At 36.5% G+C, this 20,030-nt stretch overlaps 1 protein-coding gene across 1 annotated transcript in view; it reads left to right on the top strand.

Moving 5' to 3' along the window:
- Positions 1 to 20,030, top strand: part of AGMO (alkylglycerol monooxygenase) — a 185,008-nt gene that overhangs the window by 95,639 nt on the left and 69,339 nt on the right. Inside the window, exons 8-12 of the mRNA XM_065629523.1 lie at positions 50 to 129; positions 1,899 to 2,033; positions 2,515 to 2,631; positions 10,873 to 10,955; positions 12,131 to 12,236. Of these exons, the coding sequence (XP_065485595.1) occupies positions 50 to 129; positions 1,899 to 2,033; positions 2,515 to 2,631; positions 10,873 to 10,955; positions 12,131 to 12,236 (521 nt within the window). The remainder of the gene's footprint in view (positions 1 to 49; positions 130 to 1,898; positions 2,034 to 2,514; positions 2,632 to 10,872; positions 10,956 to 12,130; positions 12,237 to 20,030) is intronic.

The raw sequence follows: 20,030 nt of genomic DNA, 5'->3' as shown, positions 1-20,030 counted from the left end.
CTTTTGAATTTTACTATTGGTTGTTCTCTTTCTTTTCTTTTTCCATCAGGAACATTTGAAGCAGAAGATGCAAAAGTTGTATATGGCTTAACACATCCAGTAAATTCATTCGATCCCATCATGCTCCAGGTGCTACAGTTTGTATCACTGACAGATACCTTCAAGAGGCCCTCATGTTCAAAAGAAACTCCTCTCTTAAGCACAGCTGAGGCCATCCTTGCATTGCTACACAGTCAGTTAAATTACCTACAATTTCTTCAAGATTTTATTACAAAACGATTGTTTCTACTCACTGCATTGAGCATATGCAGAGCTTGTAGTCATCATGAAAATACAATACAGTAAAACTGAAAACTAATTACAATAAAGATGTAGCAGGCCTTGGACTGAATGATGTCCATTTCCATATGCAGAGCAATGAGCAATATGCAGTGATGCACAGACGAAAATACATATTTGTCTGTTGTTTTTCTTCTCTAAATATTGCTATTTCATTAATAACCTCATGGCGTAATATCTTTAATTTTTTAATCTCTTCTGCATATTTGCTATTCTAGGTACTCCACTGTGATTTGTGACAGTGTTATATAGCAGCCATCATGGTCTCAAGAAAACCTACAAAACAGATTGAATATAGGGGTTTTTTGTTTGGTTGGTTGGGTTTTGGTTTTTAAGAAGAAATAAAGAAGAAATAGTACTCAGTGTGGCGCTTCTTAGATTTATTGGTCCAGGATTCACTTAAGCTGGATAAAACTTGTGAAAAGCTCAGGGACTCAGAACTCTTTAAGTCCCAATTTACTTTTCGTGGCTGTTCACCCAAGGAGGCATCTCAAAAATGAGAAATTCTGCTGCAGGTGTATCTAGACTGAAAGCTGGAAGGATGGCCACAGCCTGTGCAATTATGTCCATTCCAGTCAGATACTAAGTAATTTAGTTATTGAGCATATGTCATGTCAAGGTCCCCGTAATCAAATTCTAGTTTAAAAGTACCATAAATATAGCTATATGACTGTTCTGGCTTTGGCTGAGATAGAGTTAATTTTCTTCATAATAGCTACTATGGGGATATGTTTTGGATTTGTGCTTGAAAGAATGTTGATAATTCAGGGTTGTTTTAGTTACTGCTGAGCAGTGCTTACACAAACTCAAGGCGTTTTCGGCTCCTCACACCACGCCACCAGCAAGTGGGCTGGAGGTGCACAAAAAATTGGGAGGGGACACAACTGCGACAGTTGACCCCAACTGACCAAAGACATATTCCATACCATCCGACAGCATGCTCAATATATAAACTAGGGGGAAAGTTAGCTGGAGGGTTGCTGCTTGAGAACTGGCTCGACATTGGTTGGTTGGTGGTGAGCAATTGTTTTTCGTTTGTATGACTTGTCTTTCTTGGGTTTTATTTCTCTCTTTTTGTTGTTTTCATTACAAATTATTATGTTTTTGATTGTAATTATTATTCAATTCTATTTTGTTTCAATTATTGGACTGTTCTTATCTCAAACTACAAGTTTTCTCACTTTTACCCTTCCAATTCTCTTTCCCACATTCTGTTGCAGGGGGAGTGAATGAGCAGTTGTGTAGTGTTTAGTTGCCAGCTGGGGTTAAACCATAACAACAACATACCATCGAATTCTGTGGATTGATTACAGGAAAGGCAGATCTTCCTCTGCACAGAAGTCATTGTAATCGTCACTATAAACTAAGGGCTTGATATGGCTCCTGGCTATTTCAGTCAGGTTTTCTGAACTTTGACTGTCTTCATCTATTTGTAATTTATTCTCTTTACAGACTTCGAAAAATCTTTTACTTGAGAGCTAAAAATGAATAAAATATGTTATGTTAAATTTTATTTTTTACTAACAATGAAAAATTACTTGCTCTTTTTTTTTTTTCAGTTACGTCCCTTAGCCCATATTTGGAACACATTTTGGGCCACACCTGGATTCTGCAATAAGCTTTCTGTCATTTTCAAAGGGCCAGGCTGGGGACCAGGCAAACCTAGACTTGGCCTTCCTGAGGAAATCCCAGTGGTAAATAGAACATGCATGAGCTTTCAGTTTTGTGTAATTTACTTGGACCTCTTAATGCTACTGGATCAATGTTAAAAACTCTACACATGCTATTTTAAATTAGCAAATTAGCAGTCATAAAGCATGTTCCCTTGAAACGGGAACAGAAACTGAAAGAAATAAATGTTTTAGCTGTGCTTTTTTGCTTTTTATTTGAAGGAAAACCAATATTTTTTATTTATCTTTTCGTTATTCATTTCCTAAAGAGATTTTCAGAGCTGTTCTATAGAGTATGGTAATTTCTCTTTTTCTTTTGACTGTGAATGTACACACACACAGAGTTAAACTCTGCCTCACACTAGGTAGTACATACTTTTGGTAATAGATTGTCTTTGTGCAGTTGTCTATGTCCCTTAATCTTTTTTGAGTATAAAGAATACTAAGGACTAACAGTCTGGAGCAGGTCACTGTTGAAGAATATTATCTGTTTTGCTTTATACAGATCACAGGAAAAGAAGTTCTCTTCAATCCATGTGTACCAGCTTACCTTAATTGCTATGCAGTTGTACATTTTGTCATAATAGTGGACTTGTATACTGAACTTCTTGGTACTGTGACTGTAAGTAATTCCTATCTATATGAAATAGCATGTTGTGCTAACAGTAATATGACACACAACGTTTTAAAATAATAAAGCATTGAGTAGAGGTTCTACAGCCTGACTCATATCTTATTTAAATTATTATAGTAATAACTAGATTCTTTAAAAAGAATCAAAATAAATGGCTAAATATATAGTTATATGAAATATATAATGTTTGAAATTGTTTATTAAACAATATTTAATAACCGTATTCATTATTTACAGATGGGTATGCTTAAGTTAAGCAATTAAATTAAAAATAATAAATGTTCCATAGAAGAGGTACACGTCTGCTTCGCTTTTAAGGACCTCATGAAAGGAAAAGTGTGTCTTAGACTTGAAACTATGTAGGTTTCAAGATGTCAAGTACTGCCATATTGTTAGATGTCAGTAATGCCCGAGCTTTAGAAGGGAGATTGCAAAGGCCTTGCAGTGCCTGCAAGTGGGAAGCTCAGTGTCAACATGAGTTCAGAGTTAGAGGAGCACAGACTCAGGGTGAATCTTTCTTCCAGTCTCAGGCATACAACAGCACTGATAGAAATACAACCAGGAGGGGCACATATTTACCACCCTGGTTTTGGGCTGATGGCATCTCCCTGGTAACACAATGTGGTTCCTGCATGAATTCCTGGCAGGCTCCGAAGGTGAACTACAAGGCCATGTTCGCGTACAAGAAGTGAGACATCAGTTGCTTCCAGGGCTTCATGTCCTTCTGACCTCCTTTTCATTCTTCCTTCCTTGACATCTCTTTCTACTTTACTAAAGCTAAAATTTTCTAGTTATGAAGCATAATTTTAATGCATCTAATATACCCACCATTCAGTCAAAGGCCTACCAAAACACCACAAAAGTCTATCAGTTTGATAAAATGGCCTTTCACCTGTTTCTTAAATCCTTTTTAATACCTCCTTGGTTAAACAGCAGTGTTTTCATTGTGTTTGTGTCACCCACGTTGCCACAGACCTGCTGTCAGGGTGCCAAGGGCCCCCTGGGTTCTTCAGCCTCTGCATGTCCATGGACCTGCCTCATCCCAACACACTCGCCCGGCCATCTCCAGCCCTCACCCTGCCCACCTTGATGGGGGCTGTGGGACAGCACCCTACCCCCAAGGCCACAGCCCTCACCACAAGCCACCACCGACCTCCAGCCCCTTCCCCAGTGAACAACCCCTCTCACTGCACCTTGATGCCTTTGCCCATGATGACCATGTCCGAATCCAGTCCAGAGGCACGTTTCTAGAAATAAGTCTCTTTTGCCTAACTGACCATTGTTATCCATGAAGGATTCCAGAGAACTGCAATGCCATTTCAAAGCTCTCAGAAATCTTGCCGAACATCAGTGTTTTGGTCTTCTGACTCAAGACATTCCTCTTGTGTCCCAGGGCAAGAGGGGCAGGAGAAAAACTTTACCTGCAGTAATTTCTCGGGTTATGTGGCAGCAGGCTTATAGCAGCTTTGGCATCTCTGCATATACAGAGTTGCTACAGCCCTTTTTTTTAAAAGTTTTTGGTTAGATATATTCTGAATAGCACATCAGACCAGTAGAATGGCACAATTTTTGAGAAAAGATTAAAGAATATTTTATGTATATTCCCTATATAATGTAGAAGCTACCTCAAGCATGCTCTTCTGATTAATATTAAGTTATTCTGCACATCATGCTCGCCTCTATGAAAGGTCACACTGCAATTGCAGGGAATGTGGGGATTACTAAGCCATCTGAGTCTTTTTGAAGAAATTTCTGAGAACAGGAAATTAAGCCAAAGGTAAGGATAAATACCTCCAATTTATACAAGAAATATAGTATACATGATTGCCCATGTTATTATATTGAGAAAAGCCTCTGCAGGATTTTCTGGATATGATTCTAGATTCCTACATACCAGCAGGAAGTCATATTTGCATAGGGATGAAACTGAGGGGGTTCTGTTTGGTGGGCTTTTTTGTTTGGTTTTTTTTTTTTTACATTGTTGCGGTTGGTTTTAATAGCAAGAAGTAAGGAGTCCATGCATAACTTTTTTTCCTATTCTATCCTTTTCTCTTTATGCCTTTTTTCTGGTCCTAGAAGGAAAAAATGGATGTTCCAAATATTTTTTTTTCCGCTGATAACTGCAGCTGTTTAAGAATAAGTAATAAGGGAACTGAAAAAATGCTCCCTAGCCCCAGATGATCGTTAAATTCTTGCAGTCATGGAGGAAACATCCTGAAGATCCACCATTGATGAAGTTATTTTGAAAAACAACTAGAAAATTCTCTCTACAAAGCTGTGGGGTAGTAAGGTAGTAAGTATAAGAAGGAGAGCATGGAGGACTAGAAGGACCTCATCTCAGGGCATAAACCTTCATCATGGATGTAGAAAGTGCTGGTCCCAAGGCAGAGTTCCAGCATCACTATGTAGTATGGGGGGAAGCTGTCATGAGAAGGAAGCTTGTGTATGAATAACTTGACTTGGCAAAAATCTTTCTTCAATATCAGTTTTCCACTACACTGAGTTATGAAATGTCTATGGATACAACTGGAACTTTCTGTCTGGCTATGAATTATGTCATAACTGTGGCATAGCTCCATAAATGGAGAAAGCTAACTGTTTTCCTCATTTTTAGGTTTAAGTTCCATTTCATAATAGCCATAAGACACAGCACATAGCTATTACATTTCTCAAGTGATTACAGTTGCTCAGTTTTTGGTCTCTCGCCCTGCAGAAGTGTTAAATTTCTCTATACGTAAAGAGCAACCATATACCTTCAGTCTGAATGACCTATATTTAACTTATGAAAAGAGCCAAACAAGAAAGAACAAATATATATGTTCCACAGGAGGGATCATACAGTGTTTATTTTCTATATAGTGATCTGCACTACATCCAGAGAATAAAAATCACTTCTGAGCTCTGCACGTCTAGATCTGATACAAAGCTGCTAGAAGAAATGAGGTTTGGATCAGTCCCAGAGAGAGTGCTAGGAGTGTATAACTGCAGTACATTCAAAGCAAAAGTTTCATAGCTCCAGAACTTCATGTATCACATAAATCAAAGTCAAGTGTACCTTAAACACATTTTGCAGTGTCTTTTTTATTGTTGATAGATACTGCAACCTTTATTCTGCTTATAATGCTATGAATATGCAAGCAGTTTCAATTAGATGAAAAGTAGTAAGTAATAGATAGATCTCTTGAAAGCTGAGAACACAATTAATATATCCATTCAGTAGGACATTACCAAGTGCTGTATATGGAATATTGCTAAGAATTTACATTTTTTTAGGAATTCTAAATTGAAATAAATTCATATAGACAAAGGCACCTAACAATACAAGTTTCATAGCATTGTATTAACATTCTTCATTTGAACACCAAAAGTGTCTGATATGTGATAGCAGACCATCTGTTAACTTATGAAATGTGCTGACATCATTGCTAGCAGTTCTTTTGAAACACTGAACACATTAGGAGAAAATGCATCCATATTACTCTTCAAAAGAATAAAACTGTCTGAATCTAAATACACATGTTAAATGGCATATTTCCTTTGTTTAAATGAACTATTTTTTCATTACTAAAAAACTCCATTAAATAATAATGAGGTGGCATTTTCTTGATTACAAAGCCATGTAAACTTCATCCCAAATTCTATGATACCACCACCCCCCCTTTTTTTTTAAGGGTCCAAGGTATTTTTCAATGAAATCAAAATCCAACAGAAATATTTTTTTTCTGTTTGATTGTAGCCAGTAACCACACTGCAAAGTTGTGGCTGACTTGTAATTGGGGAACCTGCTGTGGTCCCACAGGCTTCTCTGTTTATACAAATACTCCAGTATATAAATACTCATTTATTTTGTATATACGTCCTTGCATATTATGTTTAAGTGGAACAAGGATGCTAGCACTAATGAATGTGTAACAGGCACATTCCTTTAGTACTGAAACTTACAGTGCGTAGATTTAATATATGACGTTTAGCTTAGTGATATAACCCACTGACTATTTTGTTGATTTTGGTAGAGTAATGCCTAGAAAATGGACGCCTCAGCTGCCAGCATCCATAGGGTGATGCATGTTTGAAAGTAAATAAAAGAATCAAGGCAGCATATAACTATACCACTGGAGCTGTAAAGAGAAAGTTATAGAAGCAAAATAATGATGCTAAAATTTATGCTACATGGCTGGTTCTCTAAAAGCTCTTATTCCCAAATTGCATCACAGGATATTTCATTGCAAATTTCTTTGTAGTCCTTGACTAGGAGCACAAATGAAGGAATATGGGTTTTTTGCTGTGTGTGGACATGATGCATGTATCTATAGAGAAGAGTAACTGACACGTTCTACCTTCATGGTTCCCAATAAGGCTTTATGCCTCACCCTTCATCACTCCAGAAAGATGAGGACTTGGGAAGTGGAAGGCTGCAACACTGTACTCGGGCACTACAGTGCCATGCATTTGTGTGAATCTGGTGACAGTGCCAGTGTGCAATTAACTGTGATCTGCAGGTTGTGCTTTAGGGTCCTCCTGTCCTTCACGTTCAAGGCCACAGATGGTATTGAACCACAAAAGGTTTTACAAACAGCTAGTGCTCAAAATGTTATGGCTCCAGTAGGAGAGCATCTTCGAGATAAGAGAAAAGGAAATTGGACTGAAAAACAGAATCTGCAAAGTACAAACATACCTGGCTCAAATAGTTATCATACTAAAACCCACATATAGCATTTTAACCATTTAAAGCTTCTTTATATTTGGGTTGGATTTTCCTAAATTATAAGGTTTCTTCCGTTCTTTCTTCTGATTTACTGACATACATTAAAATGTATTTCTATTTTTTCTTTTTGGAAATCCATGTTTAAAACGGAATGTAATTATTCATTTCCTTTCAAGTTATTAATCTATGCTTTTTTTCTTCTGTGGTTAGATAAATGTGGAGAGTCAAATGATAACTCCAGGCTCCAATTTTGCCCATCTTAGATAAAATGTTTAAGAGAAGTTTGCATGGCCACACTCCAAATTATTGTGTTCAATTCTTTCTTTCATTGTGGAGAGAAAGCTGCAGTCTGAATTACAATATTACAATGTGTCTGGTATCAGGCTGATCATTATTTCAAGGTACATCAACAACAATATAATAGAATGACAACAGTAAAAAATGTTATTGTTTTCTTAAAAAATATACTAATTTTAAAAGAATAATTTTAATTTCTCTTTACTTGTCTAGAAATGGCATTTAGAATATATATTTAAGCAAAGGAAAAAATTTAATAGAAGTTATGAGAGAAAACACCACTAAAAATGTGACCCGGAAGTGTCTGCTTTGAATAAATGTTTCTATCATCCACTCAGATCCAACTCTTAGTGTAAGGACCAGATTTAGCCTCAAGACTTGCTGTCTAGGTAATGGCAAGAGATAGGATCGTTCAGAAAGTTCTCTATCTCCACTGATTACAGGGAAAGCTCAGGTTAACAACAAGTTTTTAGGCACTTCAGTAAAGGTATTTAAGATGGAATGAAACAGCACCTCAGTTTTGTGAACCTGAAATCACAAGGAATCCCAGATGTGTAGGACTTAGTGACTGGTTGTTGAATGCTAGCCAGCTCAGAAACACTAGGAGGGCAAAAAAGGAGGGAATCATGTAGCTCTTTTAAACTGAGAATTGGAGACACCCTTATTCATTCATAGCAAGTACTGCTGGATCCTTCCCAAAGACAAATATTAACATTTGTTCTCACAAAACCGTTGCAGGATCATTCGTTTTCCATAATGTGTGATTTTAGTCATATATTTTAATGTAGCAATTACATTACTTGCTTGAAATTTGGATTTGATGTTCAGTTCTCTTTCCTGCCTAAGTGGGATACAAAACTTGGGTTCTTTTTCCCAGAATAGTGCCCTACCACTGCGGAAATATTTTTAAGGCAGTCTGTAGAAGCTAGTGCATTGCACTGGAAACACAGAGCAAGATCAAACCCACCTGGCCAGAAGGACTACGTTTAAAAAAGTTATAGTCATCCAACTTAGAAGTGAGGACAGTCTAAGGAGGCAAGTCTTGAATTCCAGTCCTAGTTCCCTGGCAAATACCTTTATTTGACAAGTAACAATCACTGAAAAACATATCAAAGCATTTCTAAGAAATTTATGGGTGAGTTCCCTTATGCCTGTGCCAAGTCATGTTTTTCTTTCCTTACTTCTTGAATTTTTGTATGACCCAGTTTCTACAGGACACTAAAGTGGGAATTGAACTTACTGTGGCTACATGAGCAGTTTAAGAACGACTCGTTTTATTAAAATAAATAGAGTCAGTGCCTGATTTTTTTAAAAGAGGTCTGTTCAAAAATTTTGTCACTTCAAAACTAATTGCTTCATGTTAACAGTGGAAAGTCTTTTAAACTTAGGGTATCTGGGAGATTTTTGGATTCTAGAAACTGAAGTTTTCAAAAAGAGCAACCTCAATTTAGTCTTCTATTAACAAACTTTAAAACTTGTATCTGGAATTTGCAAGTGTATTCCAAGTGATACAAACTTTGATAAACAACTATAAGCCCGTTAGAGCATTTTTTGCTTTCTTGACTTAAGCAAGACTCTCAACAGATAACTGCTATACTTAGTCCCCATATTGTTCAATATCTTGCTCAGTATCCTTTCTCCTGTGGCGGCCAATAGCAGATGCCCAGGGTAAGAGGGTAAGAAAAGTATAAAGAATATCCTTTCTCAGGGTCTACATATGAAGTGATTACGGTGGTAATCATCAGTCTAATGTTTTGTAAGTTTGTCATAAGGAGGGATGGGAACAGATTGGAAATGTAGCAATGCAGTAATGAGTTTGATGTATCCTAGTATAAATCTGTGCAACGGGGTGGAGTGGCTCAACAGGTGTCGTTTGTGAGAAGAGTGTTCTGGCTTGTAAGCCCCTGAGGCTGCTGTTTAGCTCACTCATTGCTGGGATTGTGTTTTCTTTGTTCAGTAACTGTTTGTTAAGGATATCTAAGTAGGCGCTTGTGACTCTTCAGTAAAACAACAGAAACCTACCCAGCCTGAGTATGTGGTTTGATGTGTTTTGCAAACATGGGCACTCTAAGTTCACACAGCTGTAAAACTTGAGCGTATCCTCCTGTGGCCTCCCACGCTCACAGATACTTACCTTAGATCTCTTTGAGGGTTAGGGGCCACCACCAAAGGAAGGTGGGCATGTCACTGAGTGGGATTTATTTAAATCAGGGCAGACAAACATAGATTTTTCTTTTTTTCAATGCCTACAATCTTGAAGTGAAAGATGCTGTTCACAAACCTCATTGAAAGCAGAAAGGAGTCCTATAACTCAGCCAGATCCACTGCTTTTTTTTGGTTGGTTGGTTGGGTTTTTTTCTTTGTTTTGTTTTCTTTTTTTTTTTTTAATGAAAAAACAAAGGGTTTTCAAAACTAATATTTGAAAGAAAGTCAGGGAGGGAACAAGAAAACTGATTAAATATTTGATGTTCAAAGGCAGCTGTGTAGAATACAAAAAATATTTAATAAATTAAAAGAAAAAATTCAAACTTCCCAATGAAAATAATTTCTGTTTTCCTGTGGGTTTTTTTTTTAATCATTCAAAGTAAATTTTAAGGACATAAATCCTCATGTTGCTATTCATCCAAGTACTAACACACATGTCAATGTTTAAAAGTGTTTTAAGTCTGATTGAAGTTAATTATATGAGTCAAAGAGTTTTGCTGAATTGGGAACCAAGTGTCGAGATTTCATGAAGGGACAACTTTAATTTTGTTTCTTTTTCAATATGGTCATATTGTCATGTCATGCGAATTCTTATTCTCACCAATGGTTTTGGTATCCATTGGGTTCCATAGGTCACTACTGTAAAGATCTGGTAAAATAAGATGAAGAGAAAGAACAGGGCTTCTGGGATTTTTAGTCTAGAAATAAGTTGGTTCCCTCTTGGGTAAAGGCATAGGGAAGTCAAGTAACTTCAGGAAATCACATAGTGTGGAAAGGAATATCTTAAACATTATTTTGGAAATACAACATTCAGAAAACAACTATAAAAGTGGTTATTCCAGATAAGTGTGCTATCCAGAGCATATATCTTTGTTGTAAAATTTAAAGTAGTGAATTACTTTAAAAGCAGACACTAACATCACTGAGTGAGGAAGCTGAAGCTACTAAGCTACTGTTCCATTAAAACTCAATTTCTCTTCAGAAAATCACTCTAAATGAATGCTTTGTCTGCTTTTTAACAGATGTTATCACAGGGAACTATTCTGCTGAGAATTGGCTATATCATTCTGTCCTTGACTTCTTTTGGATTACTTGTGGAGAATAGGTAAGATACAAAACATGTTTGTATTGTTTTTTCTCCTCTCATTATGCATTATTTATCATTATATGGAAATCCCATTTGTGTCAGAAATTATATTCATAAAGAAATATAGATACACTCAGATGCATATGTTGCTGTCTGTTGACTAGAAAATAATCCATGACTAGCCAGCACCTAAACCCAGGCATGTTCCCATAGCAATTAGTGGTTATATCTATATTGTCCCTTGCAGAAAAGTTATAGGGTGGGCTACTAATGGCACCCTTTGTGTCTGCATTTGTTGGGTCCACACCTCTGGGTTTGGGACACTGACGGGCCAGTGAGACCTGCAGGCTGTACAAGGCTCTTCAAGCTCAAACTCCAGTCATATTGTGCCGGTTCTGTGTAGCTCACCCTAGGGGTCTGGTGCAGTGATGGTATATGAAAAGCACACAGTGTACCTCAGACTAGACTCAAAATTATGTGGAGGATGGTGTAGACTTGAGAATAAATTTAATCAGTATGAATTTAAAAAAAATTGGATCTTGAATACACAAGCCCAGTGAGGTGTACACTCTGGAAGTCATGTGTATGGACACCGTCACCCTACAGAAGAGTAAATAGCAGCTACAGTTTCTTACAGATAAACTATTTGCCCTGCTGGAACAGAAATGTGGAATAGAAGCTTCCTTTGAGACTGAGGTACCAGTTCCTCTTCGCAACTGCTGTTCATTATGTTTTCAGAAAGGAATACCTTCCACTTGTGTTGACTGAACAGTTTATTTCAGGATAGGTCAAAATCTGTCGATATGCTAGATGTGTATTAATGTAAGGAATTAATAACCTGAATTAGTAATAATTTACAGAAACAGACTGATGAAATTATTTTGAACGACTCACATGTCAGCTTTCAGGATTTTTTTTGGTCATTTTTGAGAGCAAAACTCAATAGCTATATGTATACATCTAAATTTGTGTGAGCTCATATATAGTTTGTGAGTATGTGTATTCTCACCCCTGGCAAATTCAGTGTAATAAGTCCACACAAGTTAGTTTCAATAAAAACTTAACTATAAGGTTGAGAAAGATGACTTGGTATAAGTGCAGAACATGACAAACTATTTCTACATTGTCTTTTTCACTGAAGTTAACCAAGAAGAAAAGAGAGGATGTTAATCTGAATTACTTCCCATTTCTAGGCCCAAAGCAGGAATTTTGGAAATGATCCGCTGCTTAGTTTTCATAGGTGTGTATAAACTTGGCCACTTAAGGAGTCAGTTTTCTTCCTTGGGCTATGCATATGAGGTAAGATGTTTATTTTGAAATGTCTTTGCTGATGACCCTAGTTTTATTTATCTTTTTAGAAAAAAAAAGAACACTAAACATTTATACTTTTCTTCCTTATATTCTATTATACTATATGAGTAGAATATTGATTTTTTTCTTATCTCTCTATTTTTCACTTTTTATGATTAACTTGTAAGGAAAGTTTTGGGGTTCGCTACAGAGATGACAGTTTACATTGAAAATGTCAGGAAAATGTGTATTTAAAATTTCTTGCAAAAATAATATATCAGTGGTTATATGCTTTGAAGGGTATAGCAGAAATATGTTGCTGAATTGATTAACTCACCTTTCATGGGACAAATCTGAAAATGCTTGGAGGATGTAAGGGTCTTAAATATAATTTTTTTTTCTGTACGTATCCTGTACCTCAGAAACAGACTTTTAGCCATTGACAAAAATAGGATCCTGGACTAAATAGACCTTTGGTCTGATTAAATATGGTTGCTTTTGTGTTCTTAAGACTTATTTTTATCCTGTTTGTGACTTTTGCTTTTTAAGCTACCTTTTTCTTATTTCATTACAGTTAGTATTTCATAATAACTCTTTTAATATTATCTGAATTAAGCACCACTGAAGCATTAATATGATTCTCATCCGAATGACATTCCCATGCTGCCTAGTGTTGGATAGCAGCAAAGGTAGTTATCAGAAAGTTTATGAACAGTTTGCTAGACTTGCAGAACTGTTATCAGAAAGTTACCTTTTGGCGTAAAAACAGAAAAAAATTAAAAACAGAAAAAAATTAAGTAACACTGTAAGGGTTAAGACTCAAACCAAGTTCAAAACGTTTCCTTCAGTTCGAAACATCTGCAAAATCTATAGCAACTTTCCTAATTGGAGGTTTCTGGTACTGATGATGATTCTTCTGCTTTTCTAAAACATCAGGCAGCAGGAGAACAGAAAAATATCTTATGCTACTGTGGGTCTTTTTTTTTTTTTCCTCTTTTTTTCTTTTTACCTGAGATAGGAAACAATAGCTACTGGACAATATTTAAAGCTAGATAAATGCCACTGATCAAGAATCATTTTGATTTTTTCCCATATTGTTACATTGTCAAAGCTCTGGTGTGTATATATATATATATATAAATCAAACAGTTCTTGAATTCTTTTGAGTAGAGTTTGCCAGAACTGAGCAGATATTTTAAGGGTTAGACTTGCTTAAATATAATTTGGAAAATGTTTTTATCATTTACTGAATAGTCTACTGAAGTTGATGGGCTTGAAGCAAGAATTCTAAAATTTGGTGATTAATTCTATAGCCTTTGAGATATATCTCTCAGACATGAATTATTCTAATTGAATTTGGAGAATTCTATGTCAAAATATACATTCTGAATAAAAACCAACCAACCAACCCAAACAACCACAAAAACCACATATACTTGCCTTGTTGAGGTATGTGTGTGCATATGTAAAAGTGGCTCTTATTAAGAAATTAGTAAAAGTAAAATCATCAGATTTTTATTTGTATTGTTTGTAGGGAAGTATACAGCTTCCTATTCTGCCATGAAGGAGCAAATAAAATGAAGTTGGTCTTACTCTGTTCTTTATATGTATCTGTCATTAAAATTTTAACTTCTTTTCCATCTCGAGTTATTCCTTACTGTACTTTCCTATCCTTTATTCTGTCCACTGTTTTTACTATTATCCTTTAAGTTATACTTCTCTTTTACTCTTTTTTTAGTCCCTTGTTTGGCCATTTTTAACAAGAAAAGTAGCTTGCTCATGTATTTTTCTTTGAAAATACTGGATATACATGTCTTCCAAATGGTATGCTATCAGGAAAACCGGAATAGATTATGCTTCAGAGTAATGTCAATATGTCAACACTAGAGACTTACATTTTATCACAAATCAAAAAGTTTGTGATATTAATAGCTTTTGTGATGTTTGAGATTAACTTCAAAGGGTCCCCTATTAAATGCTCCACTTATGCTACATTTTCTGGATTCATGGTAGGATTGTTCTTATGTGTGATATTATTGTTATGATGGAAGTTATGATAAAAAAATTCTGAGCAAAGAGAAAATGCCAGAGATTTGTCAAGTCATGTTAAGAAGTCTTCAAATATTAATGTATTAACTCAATATTGACCTGATCATTTTGAACCAGCAGATACTAGAAAGCATAATAAATAAGCAAATAGATAACTAAAAGGTGTTCCCCGAAATTAGGTCTAAAATTTGTCCTTAAAATGCTTTCTGTTCCATTCAACTATTGAACAGGTTATCTATCCTTCACAACATAATAGTGTCGATAGGTTTGAGCATCTTGTGAGGCCCATAAACATAGATCTATCTGATAAGCAATTTTAATTTCTGCTGCATATGACCTAGTAACTGTTATGTCATTTTTCAACTTCCTTTACTCTGTTTATCTTTCAAATCCACTTACAATTTTTTAAGAGGTGTAAATTAAATGATTTAATCTTTTTGTTTCCCTTATAAACATAGTTGATCTTTAATATACATCTTGATTTATCTTAGATCTTTTTAGTGTTATATTTTCAGTACTCATAATCTGTATTATACTTAAATCATGTCCTCCTTATATGATACCAAAGAAACAATTTTTTAGCAATCCAGTATTCATGAGCAATAATAATGAATGCACTGCATCATGTAAAATAATTTCTGTTGACTGTTGACTTTTTTTTTTTCTGAGTCCATAAATTATGCCTTTCAGGGCACTTATTTAGGGATCAAGAAAAATTAACTGCAAGTGGATGATCACCCTACTCAGTGTGTCTAGAATTTAACAAATAACTCTGTCAAAACATTCTTAAATGAATGGTGCACATTGCAGCAGATAAGTGCAACACTGATTTTTGCCATACAGCATGTTGAATCATTAGTGAAAAAGTATGTGACTCCATGTTGTTTTCTTCTGTGACTGTGTTTCATATGTTCATAGTTCTCATTAATATTTTAGAAACAGTAGATAAGATTTCAGAAGTAAATACCCTTGCAGTACTATTTGCAGGGTACTCTAACTAGTAAAAATAGGTGATTTAATCTGCAAATTATTGCTTTTTGCTCACAAAAAGGTCTGACAGTTACCAGAACTGCTGTATGAGAGGTGAAAACTCGAAGGAAAATACGAAGAAATGAGAGAAAACCAGGGGAGCAGTGAGAGAGAAGAGCAGAGGAAACAGGGAGTGAGCCTTTCCTATTTTGCCGTTAAATTAGTTCAGCTGGGTGTGAAAAAGAGCAGCTAATGATTACAATTCCAGCAGGAGGAGCAGTCCTGCCCTCTGGCTCTAGCTCCTTCCCTCCTGCCCAGCTAATTGGGTTGGCCAGCTGCTCTGCCTAATGCTGTCAAAGATTTTTCTTCAGATAAGTAAATTGATGTAACTTGTGGTACAAGAAAGATTCTTAATGCTGAGGTCCAAAGAAGGTGGGAGTAAAATGAAGCTGGAGCTGTATAAGGAAAAAAGATGTCTGTTTTTGCTAAAGCTACAATCTTAATATAGTTGTTAATTTTGTTCACGCTCCAGTAAGTATACACTGTGTCTATTGATACTTTGAAGTTGTGTGTTACCTATCTTGGTCTCATTTGAAGACTGTATTATTTTTCTGGTCATTTAAATGTATTGTTCTCCCTGCTATTGTATTTGAAGTCCTTCCAAGATATATTCCTGGGGACATACTCCTGGTGTTCTTCTCCAAACAAGACAATAGTTTGAAGCTATCAGAGTTAGAAAAGTGACCTTTTTTTTTTGTTATGGAAGGTGGAACAATGAATATTTGTCAGCGTGCATTTTCTGTTCCTTGTGCTGTATGTATTTCATATGGATGGTTGGGTGAAAGAAGCTTTTTTATTTGAGAAAAAAATTGTGATGTTTGAGGAAATGCTTAGATCTTAAGAAAACTGGGGTTTGGGTGGAGGTTACTGAAAACCTTTATGATAGGGGCAGAGATATTATATTTGACTGGTTATAGACAGTAAACTGAGGAGCTAACCTGCATCTGTTTGAGGATCTGTGCTGCCACATCCTATACTAGCTAGTTTTCTTTAGGCTGGTTACTTCATGCCTGTGTAATGTGATGATCGTGTGTATTACTAAAGCCAAATAATTTTCTGTCAGACTGGGCCTTGGAGTCTCCTAACCACCTGGAGGTAGCAGAAAACATTGCTTGTGTGTTCAGTTATGTGACAGTTCGGCAGGCACGATATGTAAAAATAAATCTGTGATGATGCAGCACCTCTTCAAAGTGTTTCCATCCAACTGCTCTCATTTGGCATTGGCTAGCATATTCCATGAGCTGATTTTGGTCAAGCGCTGGCTGTTATTTGAGAGTAGTACTAATGAGGAGCAAGCAGAAATGAGAGCCATTGACATGTTGTTGGAACTCGTGTTAGATATTTTCACCGAATCTCATAGTGGCTGCAACTCAGTACTGAAAAAGGCTCTTAAACCAAGAGGCTAGGAGTGAGGAAGCTGGAGGAGGAAACACAGATGTCTGGCTTGATGTACTTGTTTACCTTTTACCTTTGTTTCAGCTAAGGCGTTATATCTCAGAGTAAATCTCTTCATCCAGACTCTTCCTGCACTGCAACTTTCTGGCTGCCTGGCTATGAAAGCATTTGCAGGCATGTATTAACTTACAGGTAGGAAGGATAAAAATCTAGGATGATGTTCAATGGGGAAAAGAGAGAAAAAGAGAGGTTGTATATAGAAGTGATATTTTGAATGAATAACTTGTTTTATTTTCTTTTTTAAGTGGGCATGTGGTGCATTAGAAATATAACCAAATTTGGAATATATATAAAATCTTGTGCTGCGGAGTATAATTCAGCCCTTAACTAATGAAGGAAGAAATGAACTTCATTGTGGTCAAATTGTTTATTTACTTCTCTGGAGTATCTAAACTTGGTAGATGCAGCTGTTCCAATAACTTTTGGAGACAGTATTCCGTACCAACTGGACTGTTCCTCTGATCTTTCATGAAATTCTGGTATTTCTTATGAGTGTGTCAGCTAATTTGTCTGGATAGAATATATAATATCTCTTTATTAAAGAACCGATTTGCACTGTATTCTGTGTTCCACAGCAGTCCCTCTTAATTTGATATATTGCCACACTACTTACTTCTCCTTTCATCATACAAAGACTTGCTGTTAGCTCACTTGTTTCTTAGTGTAATTTACCAGTGTTGGAATACTGACTTATGAGTACTGACTTAAAACAAACATTTACTCATAAGAACTTATTTCCACATCAATGATAGTTTTCAGCTTTGTAGCATTTTACCTTGGTCCCTTGTTATGATCATCTGTGCCACATTTCAAAGAGCTGCATATCCCATATTTGGTTTCCATTAAGGGGAAAGCTCCATGCCCTGTGCTGTGATTTATGATCTCAGCATTTATGCAGTTTTTTGCCCTAACTAGATTTGCTGGTGTACTTGAAATGTATTTTAGAAATGAAGCTGGGGATGGAAGGAACCTCTGCTGCCTTATGATAAAAAGCCTTGTCAACACACATGGAATTAAACAAACATGAGTTGTAATCTGTGTTTTCTATGTTAGCTTCATTCAAAAAAGCCTGCTATACCATGCAGTGTAACCCAGGGACTGGACTTTTAATATTCTTGACAACTGCCCTAAGGGGAATAATGTCCCTCAGAAAAAGTCACAGTAAAATCTGGCAGTAGATTAAGTTGGTTTCCACTTAGGTGTGACAGCAGAGTCATTACTGATTTTAGACTTAGCCAGTTTGAAAGTCAGCTTCACCACCATCAACTAAAAACTATGATGTATAGTTCCAGATGCTTTGGCCAATTGACCGTAAAATTGCTCCGCATTTCTGGCAGAGCAGCCAAGCTGGAGCTTTTAAAATCTCCACTCCTCGAGCTCGACACCCTCCCCCCTCTGCTTAAAAGCTGCTCATTATTCTTCTTCTGCCCACTGATCTTAGCAAAAGAAAAACTTCTGGAATCAATTAGAAGTGTCTGCACTTGATGAGATTTGCACGTGAGTTCGGAATTGTGAGGCTTTGATAGTGTCAGCCAACAGCTGCAGTTTCAGGTGGTAAAATCGGGGAAGGAATTTTCCAGGGTTTATTTACAATCATAAAATAAAACAAAAATCAAGACAAGTTGGAAACAGTCTAATGTATCATTAAAATGAGGTCTGAATTGGGTTATATATTTATTTTGTCTGATAAAGGTAAACTGGTGGTTTATTATCAGGATCTTTTCAATTACCTTGCAATTATTAGGCTGTTTAGAGAGGTTGTAATAAAATGCAAGCTATGATCTGCTTGCTGTAGTTTTAGCTATGAAAGAGGCATCTGCTATTACTTTTGTCACTTTAATTGCTTGACAAGACAAGGAGGTAGTCATACTTAATAGAAATCAGAAGCATACAAAGATGGAGCGAGAGTGGTACTCTGAAGATGGATATATTATCACATATACTGTCTGAAATTTTGTGTTTTGTTCTGTGAACACTCATATTGGGAGTTGTAAAGTTTATTTTCTGACCCTTCTTAGTTGAAAGCAGTTAGTGATTGGCTTGTATCTGTATGCAATATTTGCATTTTAAAGATAACAGCCATGCCAAATTAAATTACTGATGTTCAGTTATACATCTCAGGGTGTCTTTGTAAAAATGAAACTCTGCCGTTTCACACACATTGTTATTAATTTGCATTACAGACTGGTTTGGTTCATAAATCAAAGCATAATTTTTCTAAAAGCCGGTAATACTATAAACCCCATAAAACTGCATTCTTTTCTACATCATAATAACACATGGTTAATAATAGAAATCTCCATACCAGTGAATTGCTTCACCGATATTAATCCCTAGTGACAACTGAGATACTCCACATGGGTAAACGTTTCTGTCTCTGTAATTGCAGTTCCAGTACTAGAGCATAAACTGACATTTTTTTTGTTAATGCACAAATGTGTATATTTGTTTCATACCTGGATTTCTTCTGCAGAGGTAGTATTGTTAGGAAAACTGATCTGTAGAGTGACTTTTTTTTTTCTCCTTTTAAAGAGCTTTTAAAAAGTACTTCAAATGAAGGAGTGCCTTATTTGTAGTATTAGTTATGGATGTAAGCACAGAGGCACCTCTGCATCACAACACAAGCAGCACTGATGTACACTGGAGTGAGAGACAGACCCTGCGCTGTTTGGATTATGTAGGGGAGATGTAAAGGCAGAGCAGACTGATGATTTCTATGCTTGATAGAGCCAGTCCTTACTGGTCAGTTTACACTCATACATTTTACGTTCGATGTTGATTTGATTGATCGAGCACATTGCAATCTCTAAGAGTCGAAGGCAAGGGTAAGATGAGTGATTGCTGTGTGCTGAATGTAAGACACTGGCATACTTGCTGAGATTTCCCATCCACACACATGGTGTGGGGAGAAGCAGAAGACACCTTCCGCATCCATCAGACTGTGTCCCCCAACTGTGCTGAGCACCCCAGTGCGAGGAGCCTTCCAGCCCCACCACGCACAGCTGGAGGGTGTGTGTGCACTGTGGCCAAGCTGTCTTTATCCTCTCAAGCTCACCTGCCTGTATGTGTTGATTAAGACAACCCGATATGAAAATTAGTAGACTTCTTTCCAAAATCAGGTGGTCTGCCACCAAAACTATTGCGCCTGGCAGGTGGGAATTGCCCTAATCTTAGAGAGGAGAGCTGTGCGTTTGTTCCCAAGACCATAAATGCAGATGGCTTAGTTTGAATTTTATCCTCTGCATGACAGGCAGAAGGATTGACTTAGCT

Source organism: Caloenas nicobarica, chromosome 2 (genome assembly GCF_036013445.1).
Source record: "Caloenas nicobarica isolate bCalNic1 chromosome 2, bCalNic1.hap1, whole genome shotgun sequence".
NCBI classification, from domain to species: Eukaryota; Metazoa; Chordata; class Aves; order Columbiformes; family Columbidae; genus Caloenas; species Caloenas nicobarica.
The sequence above is the reverse complement of the archived record's forward strand: the minus strand, read 5'-3'. Positions and strand labels throughout refer to the sequence as shown.